Raw genomic sequence first — 22201 nt, 5'->3', positions numbered from 1 at the left:
CTCAGCCATGGCCCGTTTAGCTCTTCTGGCATACAAATACGACTCCAACCACAATTCCCAGAATGCAAATCAGAAAAATAAAGACGCTGTGACGTAGTATACAAGCGAAATCCCTCCTGGATATTGTAGTTTAGAAATAACAACTGCTTACATTTACAACGGTATTCAGACTTTCTGTATAATGCTTTCTTGACTCATCCAGGGGAAATTATATATTTTATAAATACTACCTGTAGTAAAATGCTCCACAAATATTAATTTGCATCTGAGAAATTAAGAAAAACAATCCTATCGACTACACTTCCCAAAAGCCCTCTTGCTTCTGCGCATGTGTACAGCGGTGTGGCAGCTGCGTGTGTGGAGTGCAGTCACGTGGAGCCCGTAGAGTCCACCTCGGCTCCGTCCAAACAGAACGTGAGCTGTTAGCTGTCCGTGTATAGGAGCGCCGCTCGGTGCTAAGCTGATTCATGTTGTTTTTTTAGCCACCCGTCCGTTTAAACTAGCCTATTTAATCGAAGAATGAGTGATAACGATGACATCGAAGTCGATAGTGACGTAAGTATGGCTGCTTTTTGCTTTTTAAGGATGTTATTCCGCCAGCTGGAAATTTGTTTTAGCTCAACTAGCTCGTCGGCTAAGCGCTAGCTGGCAGTAAGCTGGCTAGCTCTGATCTTCTGAGTAATTTTATCGGGATTCCAGCTAAATGATAAGAAACAGTAGGCTTTCTTGCATCAGCTCATTGTTGACCTGATTAATTATCTTACTTTTCTTCAGCGAAAACAGTGAGATTGTGGAGCTTTACGAAGAATTGTGGCTACAATTGTACTTTTTGTTCTGTTTCTTTGCAGGAAGAATCACCGAGATATCACTCTGTGGTGCGTAATGCTGGATTTGTCCACTGTCGACACAAAAAAATGTGTCTCTGATTATTGCTAAGTTAACTTATTCATCACCACTTTGCTTATTTAATTTTTATTTATTTATTATGGTGTATTAGTCAGATTGCACTATTTGGGTGGTGGGGGCTAGTCATGAGAGAGAATGTGATAGTGCGGTTATCTCGATGATAACACGTGTATGTTTTAAATTTATTTATATATGTGTGTGTGTGTGGACGGTATTTTTTGCTTTGCGTGTAGTTGTTCATGCATCTCTGCAAGTGAAGCGATAATCCTCGGCTTCAGTGTATTGCAGGGTATCCCCCATCCTGTGTATACCCGACCATAGGGAGACTGTAACACGAAATCTATATTTAGACCAAAGCTTTATCCCTACAGAGGCTTTTTTTGTGTGTGTGCGCGCGTGTTTGTTGTTTTTTTCCGGTTAACACAAAGCCTTCTGTGCTCCGTAGCAGCAGGTTAGTGGCCTGAGTCGTCTCCCCCCCTCTTCCACCCCAGGCTTTTTTGCTCCCCTCCGCGGGGATTCCGCTCACAATCAGGTTTGCATATCATACATGTAGGTCATCTTAGTAAAGAGTGCGCGTTTACATTTTGTTCTGCATCCATGATGCAGATGCAGAGGGGGGCGTAACGGGTAGAGAGGCTGCTGCATCTCCTCGGACAGGGCTTGGTGTCAGGAAAGGGTGCAGCGGGATGTTTTCCTGTATTGCAGACGGTGATTAGAGCCATCTTCTCTCTACAGGCAGCGAAAAGGCTGGCAGCCTAAATGAATGACGTATAGCTGCATGCATACAAGCTAGGGGGAAAAAAAACACCCTGCACGATTTGGTTGGTGCACACAAAAACACCATGTTTCCCCGCCTGTCAAATAACTAGAATTAAAATGCGGAAGAGCTGTTTAGGAAATATTAGTGTTAACATGTTAACATGAAGTGATATAAAGATTAGAAAATAGCCTTTTTGCTGGTTCCCCCCCAACAGACCTGAGGCAATTCTCTCTTTATTTTTTGATCAATACTGACTTTAATGTTCTGCTTGTGTTGTCTAGTTTATACATGCATACTGAAAATATTTCGTTTTCTGCTGAACAGTAGGAGCATTTTTCTTCTTGCTTAAAATGGGCCTTTCAGGGTTGATTATGCAAGCAAGTCCCATTGGTCTGCTTATGGTTGCCTTACTTACAAGAAGTTTATGCATTTTTCCGTTTCTGGGGGGTGAATTTAAACTAGATTAAACCCCATTAAAAAAAAAAAGAGTAAATATATTTAACACAGTTAATTTTATTTGCAGGAAAACCCCGACTTACTGCTTCAGACAGTTAGAGAAAAGCTAGCTTTAGAGCAAAACCTGGCAAGTTGCTTTTAGAAAAAAATCACCAGTGCTTTGCACAATTATTGAAGTGTTACCTTAGTCATAATTTTGGATGTTTGTCAGATGGCTTAAAAAAAAAAGTGGTCTCAAGTGTATAAAAAAATGTTGCAACATTGGCAGATGTGCTCACAGATGCGTGGAGAAATATCATTATTTTATAAAGGATAAAAAGAAGTTTCCTTCTTCTTGTTTTGCCAAACAGCAGTAATAGAACAGAATGGTGTCTCTTCGTGGTTTAATTATCTACAGACAAGTAAATTTACCACCAAGAATACTTTTGTCAGCTTGTTCAGATGCTCTCAGTTATTTATTTATTTTTTAATTAGATTGTGGCTCGTATTTTCTCAGGATTGCACTTCCCAGATTGCAATTTCTGTTTCCAAAAAGCTAAATTCACCACTTTAGCTGTGCAAACAGAGATAGGAATAAAATGTAATGATGGTTTTGGTGTGGCAGACATTGAATAGCTCTCAAAACTTGAATAGTGATGTGGAAAGTGGGCCTGTTGTCTGTAGATATGTCTTGGAAGGTGAGATAAGAGACTGAACGCTGTCTAGTCATGGAGCAAAGGGGCTGCTAAGCACTTAATGTATGTATGGTATGCAGTGTGTAATGGTTAGAAAATGTACGAGGGGCAAAATATGATTTGTTTTGTAGCTCCAAGAACAGAAATGTATAAACTAATGAACAGTGAAACCAGTCATTGTAAGATCTTAAATATGTCCTAAAGAGGACATTTTTTTAAATCGTCAACTTTGCTTCACTTGCTGGCGAATCTGTTTTAGTGGCGTTTCCATGGTTACTGGTGGAAAAAGTTTTGACAGCAGCGTAGGCTTTCGTGCGGGGAAGGTGAGTTGGTCAAGGAATGGCCAGGAAGCAGCAGCTAGGCACCTGGTGGTGTTATGTAATGTCTCATGATCAGGTATGAATAGAACGGAGGAGAAGCTCAGCTGGCGTAGGCCGCCAGCAGAACGTATCAGCTTTACAGTGAAGTGATAATGGTTGCAAGCAGGTAATAGGACACCTGCTTTTTGTGGAGCCTGATGTGCTCAACAAGGTAGCTTGACGATGCAGATACTGCTGTGTTTATAGCAGCTGTTTAGTGTTGGCGACCTAGTTAAATGTAATTATGTGCATGATGTAACCTTTAAAGTGGATTCACTTGGAATTAAAATTTCCTACACAAGTCAGAAATAAAGAAAACATTGCTGCATTCCTGGCTCTCTGAAGGAACAGACTTGTTGAAAGGTATGTCAGGTTACGTGACAGTACATACGTGGAGATCTTGTGGCTATTTTATGTAAAGGGTGTGGTGTCTGTCCTTTAATCTGCTCTCAGAAAGAGGCATGATTCCTTATTTTTCTGTCGGTACTATGGGGTCACATCTTGATATTTGGGGGCAATTATATTGTTTCATTTTCCCAAAACAAGGTTTTCTGTCAGCTTATTTTCACTCTTTTTTTGCCTTTAAAAGAAACAACAAGAACAAACAGAATTTGAGATGTTTTCTTTTCCCAAAGACACATTTAACAGTAGTAAAAAGTACCCTCACTGGTACTCAGATTAATAAAATTTTGTAATGTAAAAAAGCAGTTTCATATTAACCGCTAATCGTTATTAGATTAGTGTTCAATATAAATTATAATTATGTAGGTTAGAGCATGTATAGTGCAGACAGCTGGGTCATTTCATATAAATCTAAATAATTGCGTTTCCTCTAGACCTTCTCAGATACAGTTGTTTTGTTTTTTTGCTTTCGGGCTTGTAAAAATATTAAATTATATAAAATATTCATAGGCTGAAGGTAAAATCTTGCCTCAATTAAACAGACTGAAGTTGGTGTACCACTAAAAATCATTTACCTCTGAGGTCATGAGGTGGGTGGTATTAAATAAATCAAATTTTTAATGAAATGACTAACCTTATCTTTACTAATGTGATATTTACTGTCCGAACAGAACCACTTTTCCCTTAAAAAAAAGTACTTACATTTTATACTTATAAGTCACTACTGCAGACCTTGAAACTGTTTTAAACTGCAGTGGTTTTTAATGTCTTTATGTACCCTGTCTCCTCTTTAACTGGTGCAATGAAACTTTGCATGAACATTTAACATTTATATGCTTTTAAAACATTTATTATAAATTCAAATTCTGATGGTTTTTGTAAATATTCAACATCCTCTTGAGAGTGCGACTTACATTGCCAAAGAGTAACTTAAAGGCACTAAAATATATATCTGTGGTGGAACTTTGTTCAAATCAGCACTTAATAGTGAACGAAGACTTTGAAGAAGCGTGAAAGGCCTGTCAAAATCCGCCTGTGAAGCTTATTTTTGCTAATTTTAAACGAATGGAAAGAAATGAGGAAACAAAAGCAGCTTTATGGAATTATTGGATTGGAGTTTATTGTGAGGTTTAACTAGAGCTGGCTGATATGGGAAAGAAAGTCATAAAACAATAATTTCTTTCTTATCAGTCTGAAATATAAATCGTGCTGTAAATGGACTCACAATTTCGGTCAAGCTTAGAGGTTCTTTTTCATACCAAGATATACAACCAAGAACACAAACACAAATGGAAAACTGAAATCTTTGGTCTGTTCCAAATAAGTATAACCTAGATATTAATCCGATATTTAAAAAAATGATTTTATTTTTTTTTAATATAGATTCAGACTGTCTGTACAAATTCAAGAACCTTTCAAATGCAGGCAAAGGAGAACATTCAGATAGTTTAGGGTCACTTGTGCTCCAAGGCACAAGCGAACAGTTATGTCTATAACGTCTGTTCCCTGAAGCAGAGGAACGGGTTGTATTCCCCTGAACAGCTACCCTGAGGTACCCCTGAGCAAGGTACCGTCCCTACACACTGCTCCCCGGGTGCCCAGTGGCTGCCCACTGCTTCACTGAGTGAATGGGTTAAATGCAGAGAGGAATTTCCCCACGGGGATCAGTAAAGTACACTTTCTTTTTCGAATAAGAAGCAAAGTGCCGTCTCAACAAAGTGGGCAGTGACGCTCATATGGATCAGATGTGCAACTTGACCACAAAGTCAGTGTGGTGGCGAAGAATGACACAGCTGTCCAGCCGTCGCTCTACAGTCCATGTACAGCTTTGAAAGTACGAGAAATGTTAATGGTCAGTTCCTTTAATTCAACATTATCGACTGTGCTTAGTGGCATCGTGTCTTGTTATCGGACGGTTCCATTCAGCAAAGTCCTCGTAGCTTGAGTCTTGTGCCGCGAGTCGTCGTTAAACTTTTTATTTTGTTTTATCTCAATCACACTCACTTGTACTGCTGCAGCCCAAACACTAGCATATGTGGTGCTACTGGTTACACCTCCTATGTCAGCCTATGCTGACGTGGCTCTGTGTTCTCATTATCATTGGTCTTTTGTCTTATCTGTCAAAACATGCTGGAATAAGGTTTGTCAGCTTTATGGTGACCATATCTTATATTTATATTGAGCAAAACTTTATTCATGGGCATTTCTTTTGTCATTTTTATCGTCCAGCTCTGAGTTTAGCCAAATAAACTGTACATTTACAAAAGGGAAAGTAAACCTAATGGCCAGCGTTGATTGGTAACTGTATTTAAAGCAGTTCCAGTGTTTTAAATAGCTTGTCTGTAAGTCACCACTTGCTTTTAACAAGCAGGAATTCTATAATAAATGAATGCTAACATACTCTGGGCTTTACTCCTGTTAATATACTGAACATAATAGTCTTCCCCTCATTGCCGTTGAACAAGAAAGTCAACCACGTGCACTTTCTGTATCTATTGTCTCGTCGCTGAAGCATCCATAGATACAGCCACCAGACTGGTAATTGCACATGCCATCAATAGCAGTCATGTTTGTTCATGCAAGGATTAATGGAGGGAGTGCTTGGCACAATGAGGCACATGGTCCTGGTGGTTTTTTCTCCTTTCTGGTTGGTCTCTGTTTTATGCAACACACTGTAGGAGCAGCTGCCACTGAGTCACATGATATGCATTGTGGGTAGCTTTAAGGGTATATATGTGGGGTTTTGTTTGGGTTTTTTTTTTTAAATTTAATTAAAGTTTCAGTTTCAGTGACACTCAGGGTGTCTAGGATGTGTTCATGCTCTGCAGCATTTATCTTCTTGCTAAGACCTTCAGCAGGATGTTTACTTGCTTAAAGTATTACTTGAGTCACGCTTTACGCCCACCGAGATCACAGCGAAAGGCTTGTCTTAACCTGCTCTTCATCTCACTCGTGGCCACTTTGGCTTTTGTTGTAATCCATGGACAAAATGAGTCAGATGACACAAGGTCACCTGACTTCTGTCTCCTCTTCTCTTTGCCTGAAACTGTGGCGTGACCACAAATATTGTTCTGTTTTCATTGCTAATATTTTAGTCACATCTCGTGCTTTGCTGAAGCTGCGTGATGGTGGATGTACAGCTGATTTTGGAGGCTCTTATTGGGAGTTGGGCTCAGCCTGGTGACAGCATGGATTAGTCAGGAGTCAGATTTGATTGGAGGCTGTAATTGTTTGGCCTAAAAACAGGCCGAACTACATGCTGATCAGTGCTCTGGTCATGTGCTAATGGCAGCTGTTTTATGCCTCGAGTTTAATAATTGGAGTTCAGATGTGTGGTTTTGAATTAACAGCTAGTTATGTGCCTGTTTTTAGTTGGTGTTTGTTAATAGTGTTGGGTTGTTATAGTTAAGCTAGTTATTTGATTTGACAAAAGACATGAAAAATGTTGTATTTTAGTTCATACAGCAGCCTAAAATTAACCTCAAATTTACAGTGAAAAGCCGAACCCCATAAAGGTTGGAGAGTAAAACAACCTCTGTTCATGACTGCTGAACTGTTTACTTTCTCATCAGGGAGTTAGCTGACACTATTATTTGTCATCATGTTTGCAGTGACTAGTTTTCATGTTCAAATTTAGAGATTTCTCCGTATTTTGGTCTATTTTAGACAATAGAGTTTTGCAGCAAATGAAGAGGGAGCTGGAAGTAGCATTTGATTGTTAGCATGTTAAGATGTAATAATGCATCTACAGTGCTTGGCAAATTTATTAGACCACTATCCAATGTAAGGTTTATGTCACACTAGATTAACACTATTGGTGATTACCAAAATAATTTTTCACGTTTCTGTGATTGTTAATCCACCAATATGCACTTTATGCTCTTTAATTTGCAAAATTTAAAGTTATTTATTTAGATTTCTATGGTCGACTGATGTTCTTAATTTCGGACTTCTCAGATGAGTACAGTGTGCCGGCATAAATGCAGGTATTAAAAAACACAAATGCAGTTTGTCTAATAAATACCAATATAATTTTTTAGATTTAAACAAGTTTTGGACTATTTCTAAAATATTAGCTTGATTGTTTTTATGACTATTGGTCTAATAAATTTAAGCATTTTGTGTTTAAATATGTTATATCTTCCTTATGTTTAGTTAAAAAGAAAAGTTTTCTCACCTTTGGTCATATTTAAATTTGGGTAAAATATCAGAGTAATGACGGTCTACACTAAGATCTGGCCTTCTATGTAGAATCTGTCATATCGGCTGCTGATATTGAAATCCGTTGAGGACTGTGAGGTTAAACCTTTTATCTTGTGGATTACAGAGCGATAATATTTGCATGAGTTTCAGTGAACTGCAGTCCCTGTTTTAATATGAATTTCTTTAAAATGACAAGATAAGTGTGTTGATATTAAAAAAGAAGAAAGGAGGGTTATGTTTCACAAATTTTGAAGTTAGTGAAAAGGAAAGGATTTACATCTTTAATAGTAAAATGAATTTTTACAGGTTGAGGCTGTTGAGCAGTTTAAAGATGGCCTTAAAAATGTGTGACTAGCATTCTCAGTGTTTTATTATAGATTGAAGACAAACTAATTTTGATGCCTTACTGGGGATATTAACTACATCTTAAATGAGTCCTCCTCCTCTGTAATGGTTGGTTAATAATAATGATGGCTGCACTGAATTAAAAGCATAAAGCAGTGTTTTACTGCAGAGTGCGACTTGGCAGCAGAGCGGCTTGTGAACGTTTGACTGGGACGGCTGGACACCCGCTGTCCCTCTACCCACGCTGCTCTGCTGCCTGGCTTAAGGCCCTGTGACTCTTGTCATTGCAGGCAGACAAACGGGCACACCACAATGCGCTGGAGCGCAAGCGTAGGGACCACATCAAAGACAGCTTTCACAGCCTCCGGGACTCGGTACCCTCCCTGCAGGGAGAAAAGGTTGGTAACACTCAGCCTGTAAGTCTGCCTACCACACAAATGCCAACTACACACTCATGTATGAACAATATTTGAATTTGAATGAATTGTTATTGTGTCATGTCTATGCTAAAATGTGAATTTTACTGTTTATGATGTTTAGAAAACAGCATGTAGATGTTCAGAGATGCAGATGTCTTGTTGCTTCATGTGGAGGGCATTGATTGGGCAGCTGATTAGTGGAGGGTAAATGGTAGAAGGGTGCAGACTGGCAACAGGAAGGCAGTGATGCAGTCTAAGTACTTGGAGCAGCATTGGGAAGTTATTATGAGGACATTTTGTTGCTCTCTTCCTGTTTTGACATCATTGACGTAGAGAATTTTTAGAGTGGGTTCAGCAACTGGCTGCACAAGGGTTTTATTTCAGTTCAGGAAACACACAGTGCAAAATGGCTTGATAAGACGCTCGGCTATATTTATCTCAGTCCGAATCACCACATGGACATCGCTGTTTAGCTATCGATTAAAACAACAAAACAAGTTATGGCTGGGTATCAAATCAGTGTACTTTTGTGCTTCTGAGTCTGTGTTTCAAAGATTACCAAGTGGCAGTCTGTTGTGGTTTGGGCAGGTTCACAGTCTTTGGTCACAGTTCCCAATAATAAACATTTTGCCAATTTTTAGACCTTAAACTTGCTTTAACGTAAAAAATAGGAATATGGACTTCCCCTGTTCAGTTACGGATTGGGAGTTGTGAACCTTCTTTGAGATGAGTGTGGCTCGATCACTAGCATAAATGGTTATGAGGCTGTTTATGGCAGCGGTCCCCGGGCCTCGGACCGGTACCGGTCCGTGTGTCGTTTGGTACCGGGCCGCGAGAGTTGAGGCTCAAGTGTGAAATGTATGGTTTTCAAGGTTTTTATCGGTTTTCAGCGTTATTTTGTTATCGTTTTTTATCGTTAACTCGGTTTTCCTGAGTCTTTTCACGTGTGTTATGAATAAATCTTTTTTTTTCGGTACCGGTACTAGTTTTATTTTGTTGTATTTATCCGCGACACCTTAAAGGCTGGTCCGTGGCGCAAAAAAAGTTGGGGACCGCTGGTTTATGGCATATCACTTGCACCAATGTGCTGATCATAAACAGGCAGATTAACCAGAAGGCTTAACTCTTTAAATATGGGACGAATTACAAAATAAACAAACCTTTTTAATGATTGAGCATCTTTTTCACGTTCCTAGTGGTTCTGGCCTTCTAGTGTTAAACAGAAGATTGCAGTGGTTTGACTGTAATTCTGATCTTTTTTCTGTTTTTTGTTGGTATTTTGGCTTGAGTGGTGTTTGGTTTTTTCTTACCCAACAGCTCCCCTTCCCCTGCACTAATGGCCGTAATGTATGTCGTAAACAAGCAGAGTAAAAAAATGTGATAGATTGCATCTTGGAAAATTCTTTCAAGCAGTGTTTTGATCAAGATAATGAACACTAGTATGTTGGCTGCTTTAGATTATGTGGACTTGTTAAATAGTTGAGCGTTGGAAAGTGCATTCAGTGCAAGCATGTTGAGCCTATAATCTAGAAGGAAGGAAGGCTGGTGGTGCCACACTTATTGTTTCCTGACTGTTAGACTTGATCCTCAGTCTAAATTCTAATTTTCCATTGATTAACTGCTTTTTGGGAAAGAAGAAACACGTCTGTTCCTTAAATGTCAGTCCGCTTCTGCCTTTGAGTTGAAGTAAGGTTTAAAGCCTTCTGAGTTTCTTGGGGTGAGCTGTAATTCAGCAGTAGAGCTGCTAAAGCGCTACCCAAGAGCAGCTTTACTGCCATCAGACTTGGAGATATTTGGGTTGTTTTTCTGCCCAAATGTGTTTTGTTGCAGGGTAAGGAGCTGAAATCAACTCGTATCCCCTGTAACGCAGTGTTTAACCTGCAAAGGCATTAAAGCGGTTATGAAATTAGTAGTTGGGGACATCCATATCATCTGTAGGATATATCTGATGGACATTTTTTGCCTCCTCTGGCAGCAACACGTCTGTGGATGGGGTGAAGGTCCAGTTAGCAGTGTTAACCTTCTGAGGCAGAGGAAAATGTCCACATATATTTATCCATACTACTTGGCTTACCTTTATCAATAAGAGTAATGTAGAGTTTAAATGTTTGCATTAAATTTATGCTGTGGGTACGTTGTAGCTGCAAAATCCTATGAAACCTCGTGACCAGACATGCATCGCCCTACAAAGGTAACTGCATTTCATTGCATTGCGCAATGACTGCGATTGGTGCCGTTTCCATCTGTGCATTTCTGACGAGCACTTCTTGTGCCTCTATCTGCCAAACTGACGGGAAGAGAGCAGCTCAACTTGAAGAGATAAGTTCCACTCACAAGTGCTATTCGAGTAGCAAAATTGCAGTGCAGATATGCCAACTCGAATAAACTACATAGTGGCCTCAGTATAGACAGTTAAATAAAGCTTAAATCCCAAATATACTTACATTTATTTCCAGTGGCGTGTTCTTTGCAACGCATGACCTTAATTGAAGTTTTGTAAACGTGCCATTGCTAGCCATGTGAAATTAACTTATTGCCAATTTTGGATGTGTGGCAATAAAAGATCAACTGAATAAGGCCTTGGGCTTAGAGTGGTCAGTGACCACCTGGTAACTGCCTGTTGTGAAGGATACATAATCCCCAACTGGTTGCTGGAGGTTTGATTGCAGTTGCTAGGAAAATAATTGCTAAAGACACAGGCACGCAGGCCTACAGACCGGCCAGTGACTCACCTGTTGCTAGGTTGTTCCCTGACCATTTGGCCTTGTGATTGCTTTGATCGCTAGCATATTGCTGCAGTTGTTTGAATGGAAGTGATGGAGTTGTCTACAAATATGGTCCAGCTACTCTCCGAGCTGTTGCGTCACAAGCAGGAAACAGATCATTGGCATTCAATGAAAATCATGTTTGCTTCAGCTCTGCAGCACAGCTTTTACTTCTAAGGGAAGCGTTCTCATTTCCAGTGAGTGTAGCACTTTCTCCAGTTGTCCTGAGCTACTGGTTAGCGAGTGTTTGCACTAGAAAAACCTGCAGGCAACTTTGGTTCGGCACCTTCTTTGACACTCATACACATCTGGCACTTTTCACTTTTCCCCCAGAAACGGGGGATTGTATCACATTCTCTATGGTGGACACCTCTTGCTGTCACTGTCACTTTAATTTAAATTAGACTTGTTTTTCTTAAACAGAAGGTAAGTTGGAGCCTTTAAATGATTTTTTTTAAAATCAGTGATACCCAGCCATAATTTGTACAGGTCAAGTAGCTGACAGACACCAGGTAGGCATGATGGCAAAGCTGTAATCTGAGCTGGTTGCTGCTGCAGTGTTTGTTGTCTGCTGTAATCGAGGAGAGGCCTCTGACCGTAACTTGTCAGGGGTATGACAAAGCTTATGCATGTCAGACTGAAGTGCTAGCAGATTTCAGGGGGTTAAAAGAAGGCAAGCTAGGTAGAGAAATGCACTGCTGTCTCAGATACCCTGTAGTGTCCTGCAGTGGTTTGAGTCTGCAGTGTGCTGCTCTCTGGGGCCAGTCTGCGTAGCATCATGGCAGGGGTTAGAGTTACTGTGTTAGGAATGTGATAAAGACTCTGTATACTTGCGTCATTGCTTCAATTTTTGCATGTGTCACTAACAGCAGTCTACCAAACAGGCGTCTCGAGCTCAAATCCTAGACAAAGCCACAGAGTACATTCAGTACATGAGGCGGAAAAACCACACACACCAGCAGGACATCGACGACCTGAAGAGGCAGAACGCACTGCTTGAGCAACAAGGTAACACTTCTTATCGGGGAGAGGCGGGCTGATTAATGCTGGTTTGGGTCGGCTGTGAGGTTTTCCACCTGATATGTGCAAGCGTGGACGGCCGAACAATAAATGTTTGTTTGAATGTTTTGGCGATAAAGGAGTGTGTGTGTGAATAGTTTCAGAACACACTGCTCTTTACGCATAAACAGATTTATTTTTATTTTTTTTAGAAAAAGAACAAGTCTGCCCCCTTTTCTGTTCTAAATTTACTATAGGATCATCTGCAACTACATGGGGGAAATACAACATTTTATCATTATGTTTGAGCGTTTAATAACATGCCTCCTTGTACCTCCATGTAATCACCTAAAAGAGAATGGCCCCTCTAATGTCTCTCCCTCATGTTTCTAAAGTTTATGTATGAGATGTGCTTGTCTATTTTTACGTCCAGGGCCGAGGTTGCTCTAAGGCTAATATTTCCACGCTCCTCAGTAACCAGGTTACAATCGGCTTTCTTCAGTAAGCTCATAACAGTCATGTAAACGAAGATGGTGGTTACTAAAACCAGAGTGAAGGATTAGACAAACCTGGCAAAGCTCAGAATGATGGAAACAAGATTGATTTTCGACATAAAAAGCAAAAGGACCTACAAATGTGCATTTCGTACCAAGCATTACTGGAGAATCCAAGAGACAAAAATGGTTTTAACTGTTGAGCACAGGAAGCTTTCTCAGAGACTTTGGAGAGACAAAGGTCTAAATATTGTCATTGTTTAGACCGTGAGCAAATTTGGACCATCATGTTCTGCTCTCTGATGTACCTAAAATCCTCCAAAACTCAATGAAAGGTGTAGCTTAGACATGGTGCATTAATACACTCTTGTGCAAAATGAGGATGTTTTCCATATGTATATGAATCACGTTTGTTTCTTAAAGTCTTAAACCCTCCTGATAACTGAGCCGAAAATGGTTGCATTTGCTTTATTTTACACTATAATACAATAAGTCACCATCTTTTAACAAAGTATAATACGCTTCATTGAGCAGAGTTAAGTGTAGGATACAGAAAATCCTGAGTGCAGTGTTCCCACATAAGGATGCAAGGTCTCAGGAGGCTAAAATTTTGTGAGACCCCTGCGTTATCACTCTGATTTTTTCCCTTCCCCCCTTTTAAGCATTAGATTGCACAAAAATGCCAGCTGTAGCAAAACTGATAGAAATAAGATAATATATGTAAAATTAAGGGTTTTTTTGTTTGTTTGTTTGTTAGAAGGCTCAATAAACAGTCCAGTTTCAGGCTTTGAAGCAGTTTGATTGAGCTCATGTGACATTGGGCGACAAACAACCCAATTTAATGTTGAGTGGGCCAGCCCAAAGAAGCTGCCCTTTCTGTCAGTCTAAAGAAGTTTAACTACAGAAATTGGTGCTGTAACTTTTTTGTCATTTAATAGTTGATTTACTACTTTTTTACTTTGGTGTAGTATGAATAGCCACGGGAGAGCTATTTGCCAATAAGAGAAGTTGTTAAACTCATGAAACTGCAGGTAAGAGTCCAAAGTAAATGCCCTCTTTCACAATTTCTAATGCCATCCAGATTGGTATCTTTGCTGGGGCGATTCTGGCCCCAGGATTCAGATTCACTCTTAAGTTTGACTGTTTGAAATCTGTTTAATTACTTCAAGATCTCGCGCTGAAAGTAATCTGTTAGTGCTTTGAATGCATCCTAATCAGGTTTCTGTCCAGCTTATAAAAGCAGAGAATTATGATCAGCAGTGTTTCCTCAGACCAATCGTTTCTTCAGTAAATTTGAGTTCTCTGTTCCTTTGTGTCCACGCAGTCCGCGCTCTGGAGAAAGTGAAGGGCTCAGCTCAGCTCCAGGCCAACTATTCCTCGTCTGACAGCAGCCTGTACACCAACCCCAAAGGCAGCGCCGTGTCGGCTTTCGACGGCGGCTCCGACTCCAGCTCGGAGTCGGAGGCAGAAGAGCCACCCACCAGGAAGAAGGTGCGCGTGGAGGCCAGCTAGAGAGCCGAGCGTCTTAAAACGAAAAAATAAAAAAAGGAAAAAAAATAGGTGCGGTCGAGGCAGCAGAGCACAGCGGAGGGCGAGAGGGGAGACGGCCTTCAAAGCTCTCGAGGCTCACCGACCTCTCCTACCTTCATGCCAACGACCACCTCGGCCTCCCTCGTCATCCTCTCTCCTCCATCTCTGGATGGGCTCGCACTGGAGACTCGTCGCCATCAAATCTCCTCACAACAGCCGCCACAATCGTCTCTCTCCAGCCAGTCTCCACCCACGGGAGAGAGGTTGTAAGCAGGGTGAAAGACAACTGCTTCAATCCACCTAGAGAGCTTCAGGTTCCCCTCCTCCTCCACCCCTCTTTCTCTGTTGATTTTTGTTCTCCATCATTGGTATCCTCCCCTTCTTTAGCAACATCAATCCAAATCCTAAAAAGAGGCAGCTTGGCTATGTAAGGACTCGAGGCTCTTTTGTGTGTGTGTGTGTACCCTCAGTAAAGCTCCTCCTCCTCCCCCAAGTTATCTTTTTTTCCTTTGGGAGGAAGGATGAGCCAGGTGTACTCTTTCAAGCACTGCTATGTTATGTATTTTTTTTGTTTTTTTTGTTTAGAATTTACACACACACCTAGATTTAAAAAAAAATGTTTTGGAAAGATTTACCTTTTTAAAAATGAATAAAACATTTGTAGCTTTCTTTTTTTTTTCCAGTAAAGAATGTGAAGATGCTCGGAGCAAATGTTAAAAGTGATAACCCACCTCAGCCCCACTGGATTGCAGACGTTTCCTGCAGCACACACTTGTCAACACAAGATGATTAAAAAAAGAAAAGAGAGAGAGAAACCTGTTCTGTTGAAATTGATGTTTTGAAGGAGAATATTCCTGAACTTATATCGTATTTTGTCCTTTAGCTTGAAGTAGTGGATGACTTTAGGTGGCTGAATACATTAGGCATCTCGTTTTATATATTTCAAAAAAGCATTAATTGGATGTTTTCAAGTTCAAACAGTATGTTATGCATTTCTTTAGTGATCACACAAGTCATGAGATGATGCCGATTTTGTCACATGTAGTTTTCTTCAAGGTTATGAACTAGGTTTTGAATCTGAAAAAGTAGCCCCCGTCTCCTGCAGTACAGGGAAGCAAAAGAAGTCCATGTCAGTGTGTTGTGCTTTACACAGTAAAAATCAATGTTGCTGAATCCCCCCCCCCTCCAAGGAAAAAAAAAAAAGGAAGCATTTTCGTGTCTAGGAAATGTGTGTGTATGTATATTGTTTCCATTTAATTTCTATTTAGAAGGATATTATTAGTGTAGTAGGTCTTTGTCCAGTTCCATTCCATGGAAATTACAAGTATGTTGTACATACTGCCAACAATTGTCTTGCAAGTTGAGGCCTACCTTTACTATGAGACTATAAAATAAACTATTTTATCCTTTAGCTGTCTGTCTGTGGTCACTGATCAGCATTTCCTTCGGTGTGTGAAAGTGCTAAAATATTGGACTCTGCTCAATTTCTTTTTTCTTTTTTTTTAAAGAATGGCTTCTTGACAGCTGCCTTTCCAATGAGACCATTTAGGACGAGACCTTATCAAACAGTAGATTGATCAACTGAAATGCTAAATGTCAACTGTTTAGCTGCTATTTGAGGCACTAAACATCGAAAAACTCAAAGGCTTTTCTTTTCAAAAAAATTTGCACAAAATGTTAAAGAAATCTACAATAAATCATACACGGGGACCCAGAATTGATCTACTGATTCCCCTGATGAAGGCTTGTGTGCCAAAATATGTTGGAAGGTTTTTGTTTTTTAAGTTAAACATGACGGTGCCATAAGAATAAAAACATTTGAAATTTTCAACTGAAAAGAAAGAGCCTTGGAACTTCTTTCCTCCTCCACCTGTTGAATTTCCTCAATTTTTTAAGGACTCACTGCACACATATACGGCACATTTCCAGCTCTTTGGGATTCACTTGTTGGCCCAAAGCTATGCCTCTAAATCAAATTTAAGACCAAACTGGAAATGGAAATACCCATCATAGATAAAATCTTGTTTGGTCATTAATGACCTGTGTCATCATCCTTATGGTTTCCATGTTTTGTTTTTCAAATTTTAAAATGCATTTCACCGTTAACAGTTTCTAGAAGTCTGAAAATGTGCAATCGAACTGAACAATGCAGCCACATGGCGTGATCGAAAAAATGTGTGGCGGCGGCTTAACGAAGCTGTACGTGGGAACATTAAAGACTCAAACTGAATTTAACTGATTTATTGTGCAGGTGTAGTGAAGTCAGGTTTTTCTGGTTTTGTTTGTCTACCTGATGTGTTATAATTTCCCATTTTTACACGAGAGTCGTTTTTTAACCAGGTGGCTGAGCAGCGGCCAACCCCAGCCGACTCTGTCTGTTCATGGTCATTCCCTTCTTATTTAGAGGATACTTTTGTGTGTGTTTCCTGCTCTCCGGTTTAACCACTCCCTGGATTTTAGAAAAGTCTACAAGCATCGGAAATATTTTAATTGCTTTAATATGTCATGTTCTTTGCCCTGAGTTGCACACATGTACCAATTTGATGACCTATTCAAGCGCCGAGTCTCCCTTCCCCAGTATCCACTTGTAACTGCCATTCCCATTACTGTAAATAACATGTTTGCATGGAATGAGCCTAGACACGCTGCCTTTATAAAGCTGATGCAATAAATCATTTGGCAAATGTCCAAAAGCTCCAGTTTAAAATAGGAGGGTGCAACTACTGAGATGAGAAAAACTAAATCGGATTTTGTATAGATTTATTCTGTCTTTTGTAAAGTCTAAAATGACCTCAAACGTAAACCTTTTAAGATCTACAATAACGCTTTACCCTTTTGAAAGCCTACTAGCAGTAACCCTTGATGCTCTTCCCTGAACTGAGCGTCTTTCAGACTTCAGGCCTGCTTATAGGACAAAATGACTGGGTCTGCATCATCTAGCTGTCATCTGAAAACCTGGAAAATATCCTAATGGTCATCAAACCGCATCTTTATTGTTACACACTGAGGTGTCAAGTCATCATTAAGGGTACAAAGGAGGTCATAAAATGTGATCTTTATGGGAGAAAGAGTTAAGTAGCTGTCTTAGTACTTTGTCCCCATTTGTCCTGTAATCATGGACTCGACACAGTTTGCTACCTTTTAATTTAGCAACACAAACACCTGGTGAGGATCTACTGCATCCTGTTTTGCTGAGCTTCAAGTTAAAGGGAAATTACACCGAGTGCGATTATACACTCGCCAGCCACTTTGTTAAGTACACTAGTACCAAGTTAGATCCTCCTCTAACAAGTTGGTGGAAACATCTGACATGTGACTCTTGCCCATATTGACATAATAGCATCAAACAGGTGCTGCACATTGGTTGGCCGCACATCTATGATGCAAATCGCTTGTTCAAACACATCCCAAAGGTGCTCTGCTGGATTGAGCTCTGCGGACGCCATTTGAGTACAGTGAACTCGTTACATTCACGAAACCAGTTCGGGATGATTTCAGATGTGTGACACAGTAGATACACCATACAAGTGTGGTCACAAAGGGATAGACAGAAGAGTATGTGGCATAAAAAAAAAGCACAGTTTGAATTTCAGGAGGTTGTTTTGACCATGCCTGTGTGTGTAAATACACCAAGTTGCTGCCCTATTGTTGGTTGCTTTACAAAAGCAGTGGAACTGGTGTACCTAATGAACTGGCCAGTGAATATAATACGTGTATAACATACAAACTCAGAAAAAACACCTGACCGACCCCCTTAGCACCCTAACACCATCATGAGAAAAGCTCTAACAAGTTTTATTAACCTACTGAAACCTTATAAAGTTCCACCTTTATTTCAGAGAATGAAAACAGACAATGCAAGCAAAAAAAATAAAAATAAAACATATTCAACTGAATGTGAGGCTGCCCTTGCAAAACCGTTGACCTTTATTTGGGGTAAAATTCAGCACTGGTCTGCAGCGAGGGTCAACTATCCCGCTTGTCCACAAAATACCTGACAACAGCTTCCCGGCTCAGGGGCGATCCCCAGAGTTGGCTGATTTTTGTTATTTTGTTTTGTTTTTTTTAAAAACGCACAGTGACGTTACTGCTGAGGACCAACTAGGACTGAAGGTCAGCTGATGAGGAGGCAGCAGCAGCATCTGACGGTCTGTCTTCACCGGAGCCTCCCGGCTGCCTGCTGACCTCGGGAACGGGCATCCGGAGAAAGTGCTGCAGGGCCTGAGCCACCTTCTCTGGACAGATGTTGTAAACTGGATGAGTTGGTGCCTAATTGGTCAGAAGAAGAAAACAAAAGATTTGCGAGATATTTCATTTGTCGCAGTATGTATTTTTTTTCTTATTATATCCCATTAGCTGCAGCACTGATGTGGGTGGAACTGCAGTTTCACTATTATGATGCAGTTTTAACATTTTCATCACAGGAAGCTGCCACCATCCACCGAGACTGTTTTATTGATTTATCTGAGAATTGCACACCACAAAGAAACCCACTACACTTTGAGCTGAAAACACCATAGCTCAGGCACTTTAGGGATACAGTTTGAACCTGGCTGCTGTTTTAACCTACGAGCCGATATGCATATGCATGTGCAAGGGGAAGACTTGCTGTAAACAGCTGTCAGTGCCAGTAATGCAACAGCAAACAGGAAAACAAAACCAAAACCAACTGCCGCGGCCTTTACGTGCAACCACACGTGTCATTTCAGTAGCTTCAATTTTTTTTTCTTTTTTATAAACCCCACTTATTGTAGAGCATCTTTCAGAGCTTCTCATTTTATAGCTCGCTCATATTAAACCTGACTGCACTGCACTCAATAGTCAGCACGGGAACACCTTTGAGGCGTTTTTGACTCTTTATGCAGGTGCGTGCAGATTAAACCATGGCTGATAAAAGAAAACCAGTACTTTAATTATTTACTGCATGGTGATGAAATGAAAGGGTGCAGCAGTTACCCTTAAAGAGACAATTATACTGTTAGCTTCAATAGCTAAAGCAAGAATATTTAAGTTTCCCAGTTTTAGAGATACTGGCTGCAGAAAAATGTGCAACTTCTCTTGAAAATAATGGGATTATAAACCAAAAACTGCCCAAAAAGAAAGAAAAAACAAAAATAAAATACATATAAAATGTAGTGCAGAAATCATGTCCTGGTTATAAAAAATAAAAATAAAAATTGCCAACCTTCTTAAGCAGTTTCCCGTATGAGCGATTATCTCTGCAAGCAGCCGTGTCACTGTGCACAGTTAGTTCTCATCTACTCATGAAGAGCCGCTTGTGTTTGCAACTGCGTGACATGATATAAAAACCTGTATACATACATAATATTTGAGCTCTATTGTTGGTATTTCAGTTTTTGATGCAAAAAGGTCCTAAAACATTGTTTTATTTTAAATGAAACCACCTGATTTAATGCAGAGTTTTCAGCCGAGACTGACACAGACCTTTAGGAATGAATAATGCCATCAAAAATCTACATATGTCGTTAGCTACCATTTCAAAGTTGAAACCATTAACAGTAATGTTAATCTCTTTAAACTGCTCAGGAGTTAATTAGTGTAACTCGGTGAGGACTCCGCCCTAACATAACAGCCTTTGGAAAAGCACCTTTTCTGTAAAACCTGTGAATGCTTTAATATGTGTTTCTGTCAAACCTGTTCCACAGTGTCCTGTCAGTGGGTCTGCTACAGTCTGAATGACAGAAAACTTGAGATCAAACGGTGACCAGGAGGGTTTGTGCAGACGCCTGCGACCCCAGCGGTTTATTATGATGGCATGGACTCATCTGCTGAGGCATTATTATGCACTAGCTCCACATGCGGTTTCTCATGGCTGCTCTGCTTTTACCACTTATGCTGGACATCCTGCGGTCCCACTTGAGTCCGTTTTCCAAACTGACAGTGAATTGATGACTTATCAGAAAGCCTGTTCTCAAACCTCTGTGCTCTTTGGGAGCCTTGTTGTTGATGTCACTACAAATGCCCTGCATCCCAACTCTAAAGGGAGCAGCTTGTACATTCGTTGCTCTCTTCAGCTTCAGCTGCTATTTCATTCTATTTCAGCTTTTTCTGTTCGTGCGCTTCACCCACTGCATTCTTTAATGGTACCGTTTGTTTCACGAGATTTGGCCCGGCCTACGAGCAGGTGCTGGGATCTCTGGTGGAAAACTGAGCTTCTGATCCAAGTCAGCCTGCATCTTCCAGTCCTGGACAGTATCCAAGAGTATAGCTCCCACTCTTGCAGACTGATTTGCTATACGTTTACCTGCTCTCATATATGCGGTCGGTGCTTACAAGTCCAGGAACAGGGGAAGGGATGACATTCGGGTAATTCTTGTTCTAGGTCTAGGATGACCGCCAAATAACGATGGATGCAAAGCTCTTAGCAAGAGCAACGTACATCCGTGTGTTTCTCAACCATCCCCTTCAGGGTCTCCACTAATGATGACTGAGACCTCACAGAGTTATTCAGAAAGCCAAGGCGGGTCAGACACATATGAGTGTGCACTGATTATCTAATCTAACTCTGAGCGAAACAGGAAGGTAGAGTTAGAACTGTAGAACAGCTCATTTAGGATGACATGTTTTAACTGAATGTAAAGACCAGCTTCTGACTCCACTCCCCAACAAGTAACATGTCCTCTATGTAAAATATTTATTACACCCAACATTTGTCAAAGTTTCATATAATGTATATCTTTCATTCTCACCAATCTATTCTCCTCCTTGCCGAGGATCACCTCGTAATGGTTGTCCATGTTCCCAAAGTGCTGTGCTATGGAGAGGCCGCTGAGGCAGTAACACGTGTGGTAAAAATCTCTGGACCTGGACATACCAAGACAATAAAACAGGGCAGTGATGTAAAAACGCTACGCATGAGTAAAGCTGTACAAATATGTAGTGTGTGTGTGTGTGTGTGTGTGTGCTCAGATGGTGTGGTACTGACTTGCCAGGCTTATCCAGAAGGCCTCCTGTTGGGTTTTGACAGCACAGGAGGATGTACTCCTGCAAGGCCTGCTGCTCAAACATCCACCGCTGCTGACTCAGCTCTGACTCTCCTGAGCAAACACACAGGTCAGTCACAAGAGGGGGAAAAAAAAAAAACCAACAAAAAAAACCCCAGGATGATCCCACAGAAAATTCAGACTTCATTTTCATGACTTCATGAAAATGTGAACACCTGGCTATTTCCAGTTTTAACATTTTAAAACCCCCCACAGAATAACAATACAAATTATAGTCAAAATCTAAAGAAAAATGACCTCCTAACCACATATTCTCTACTTTTCTGATTTACATTTTAGAACGAAGGACTGCTTCACGACAAACCTCAAGATTTTGACACTGATAAATCTATCACTCACTATTCAAAGAGTTTTGGGTGAAAAACTACTAAAACTGGAAAAATATTCTATCTTTGTTGCACTGACATTCATTCAGATCAGCTGAAGTCAGTGGAGACTTGCTGATATTATCATTTCAAATAATTCTGACCAAAAATCACGCTTTGCTAAATTGGTTTTCCTTGTGCTGCTTGATGCTACGGTGATGAGACCTTTCCATTTCGAACTGTTTTAAGAGTTTAGGGTCAAAATGTAAAGGCACCTTCTTTGTATAAGGCTCTGTGGAGTAAAGGCAGGAGTCCAGCTTGCCAGAAAGAGTAGCAGCCGTCCACTAGTTTATTGCAGCGGCCTTGGAAACCTCCTTCAAATCGCATCTGCCTGCTGACCACCCAACGCTGAGGAGGAAAGGTGACAAACACACATTTAGATGCACTGAATTAACAAACAAAGCATGTAGAACTCAAGAACTTCTACTCCTGCACCATCGAGAGCGTCCTGACGGCAAACATCTGCACCTGGTTTGGGAACAGCACCAAGCAGGACAGA

General features: G+C 40.5%; 2 protein-coding genes across 8 annotated transcripts in view; one reads left to right on the top strand and one right to left on the bottom strand.

The window, feature by feature from the left end:
• The first annotated feature begins 343 nt into the window (after positions 1–343).
• Positions 344–14917, top strand: max (myc associated factor X). 7 transcript variants are annotated; one of them, XM_005731169.1, is made up of 5 exons: positions 344–555; positions 849–875; positions 8396–8503; positions 12174–12297; positions 14107–14917. In XM_005731169.1, the coding sequence occupies exons 1-5, from the start codon at positions 520–522 to the stop codon at positions 14292–14294; spliced, it is 483 nt and encodes a 160-aa protein (XP_005731226.1). In that variant the 5' UTR covers positions 344–519; the 3' UTR covers positions 14295–14917. The 7 variants fall into 7 exon arrangements, with proteins under 7 accessions (XP_005731226.1, XP_013765791.1, XP_013765790.1 ...); XM_013910337.1 differs by having other exon boundaries at positions 8396–8521; XM_013910336.1 differs by having other exon boundaries at positions 8396–8521; positions 12159–12297.
• Positions 14918–16665: 1748 nt separating this feature from the next.
• Positions 16666–22201, bottom strand: part of fntb (farnesyltransferase, CAAX box, subunit beta) — a 23851-nt gene continuing 18315 nt past the window's right edge. Inside the window, exons 9-12 of the mRNA XM_005731167.2 lie at positions 21918–22050; positions 21259–21370; positions 21023–21137; positions 16666–18581 (exon numbers count right to left, since the gene is read on the bottom strand). Of these exons, the coding sequence (XP_005731224.1) occupies positions 18414–18581; positions 21023–21137; positions 21259–21370; positions 21918–22050 (528 nt within the window). The 3' untranslated portion in view covers positions 16666–18413. The remainder of the gene's footprint in view (positions 18582–21022; positions 21138–21258; positions 21371–21917; positions 22051–22201) is intronic.

This window comes from Pundamilia nyererei, unplaced genomic scaffold (assembly GCF_000239375.1).
Source record: "Pundamilia nyererei isolate P.nyererei 1_Seehausen unplaced genomic scaffold, PunNye1.0 scaffold00041, whole genome shotgun sequence".
NCBI classification, from domain to species: domain Eukaryota; kingdom Metazoa; phylum Chordata; class Actinopteri; order Cichliformes; family Cichlidae; genus Pundamilia; species Pundamilia nyererei.
Note: the sequence above shows the minus strand (reverse complement) of the source record. Positions and strands in the feature narration are given on the sequence as shown.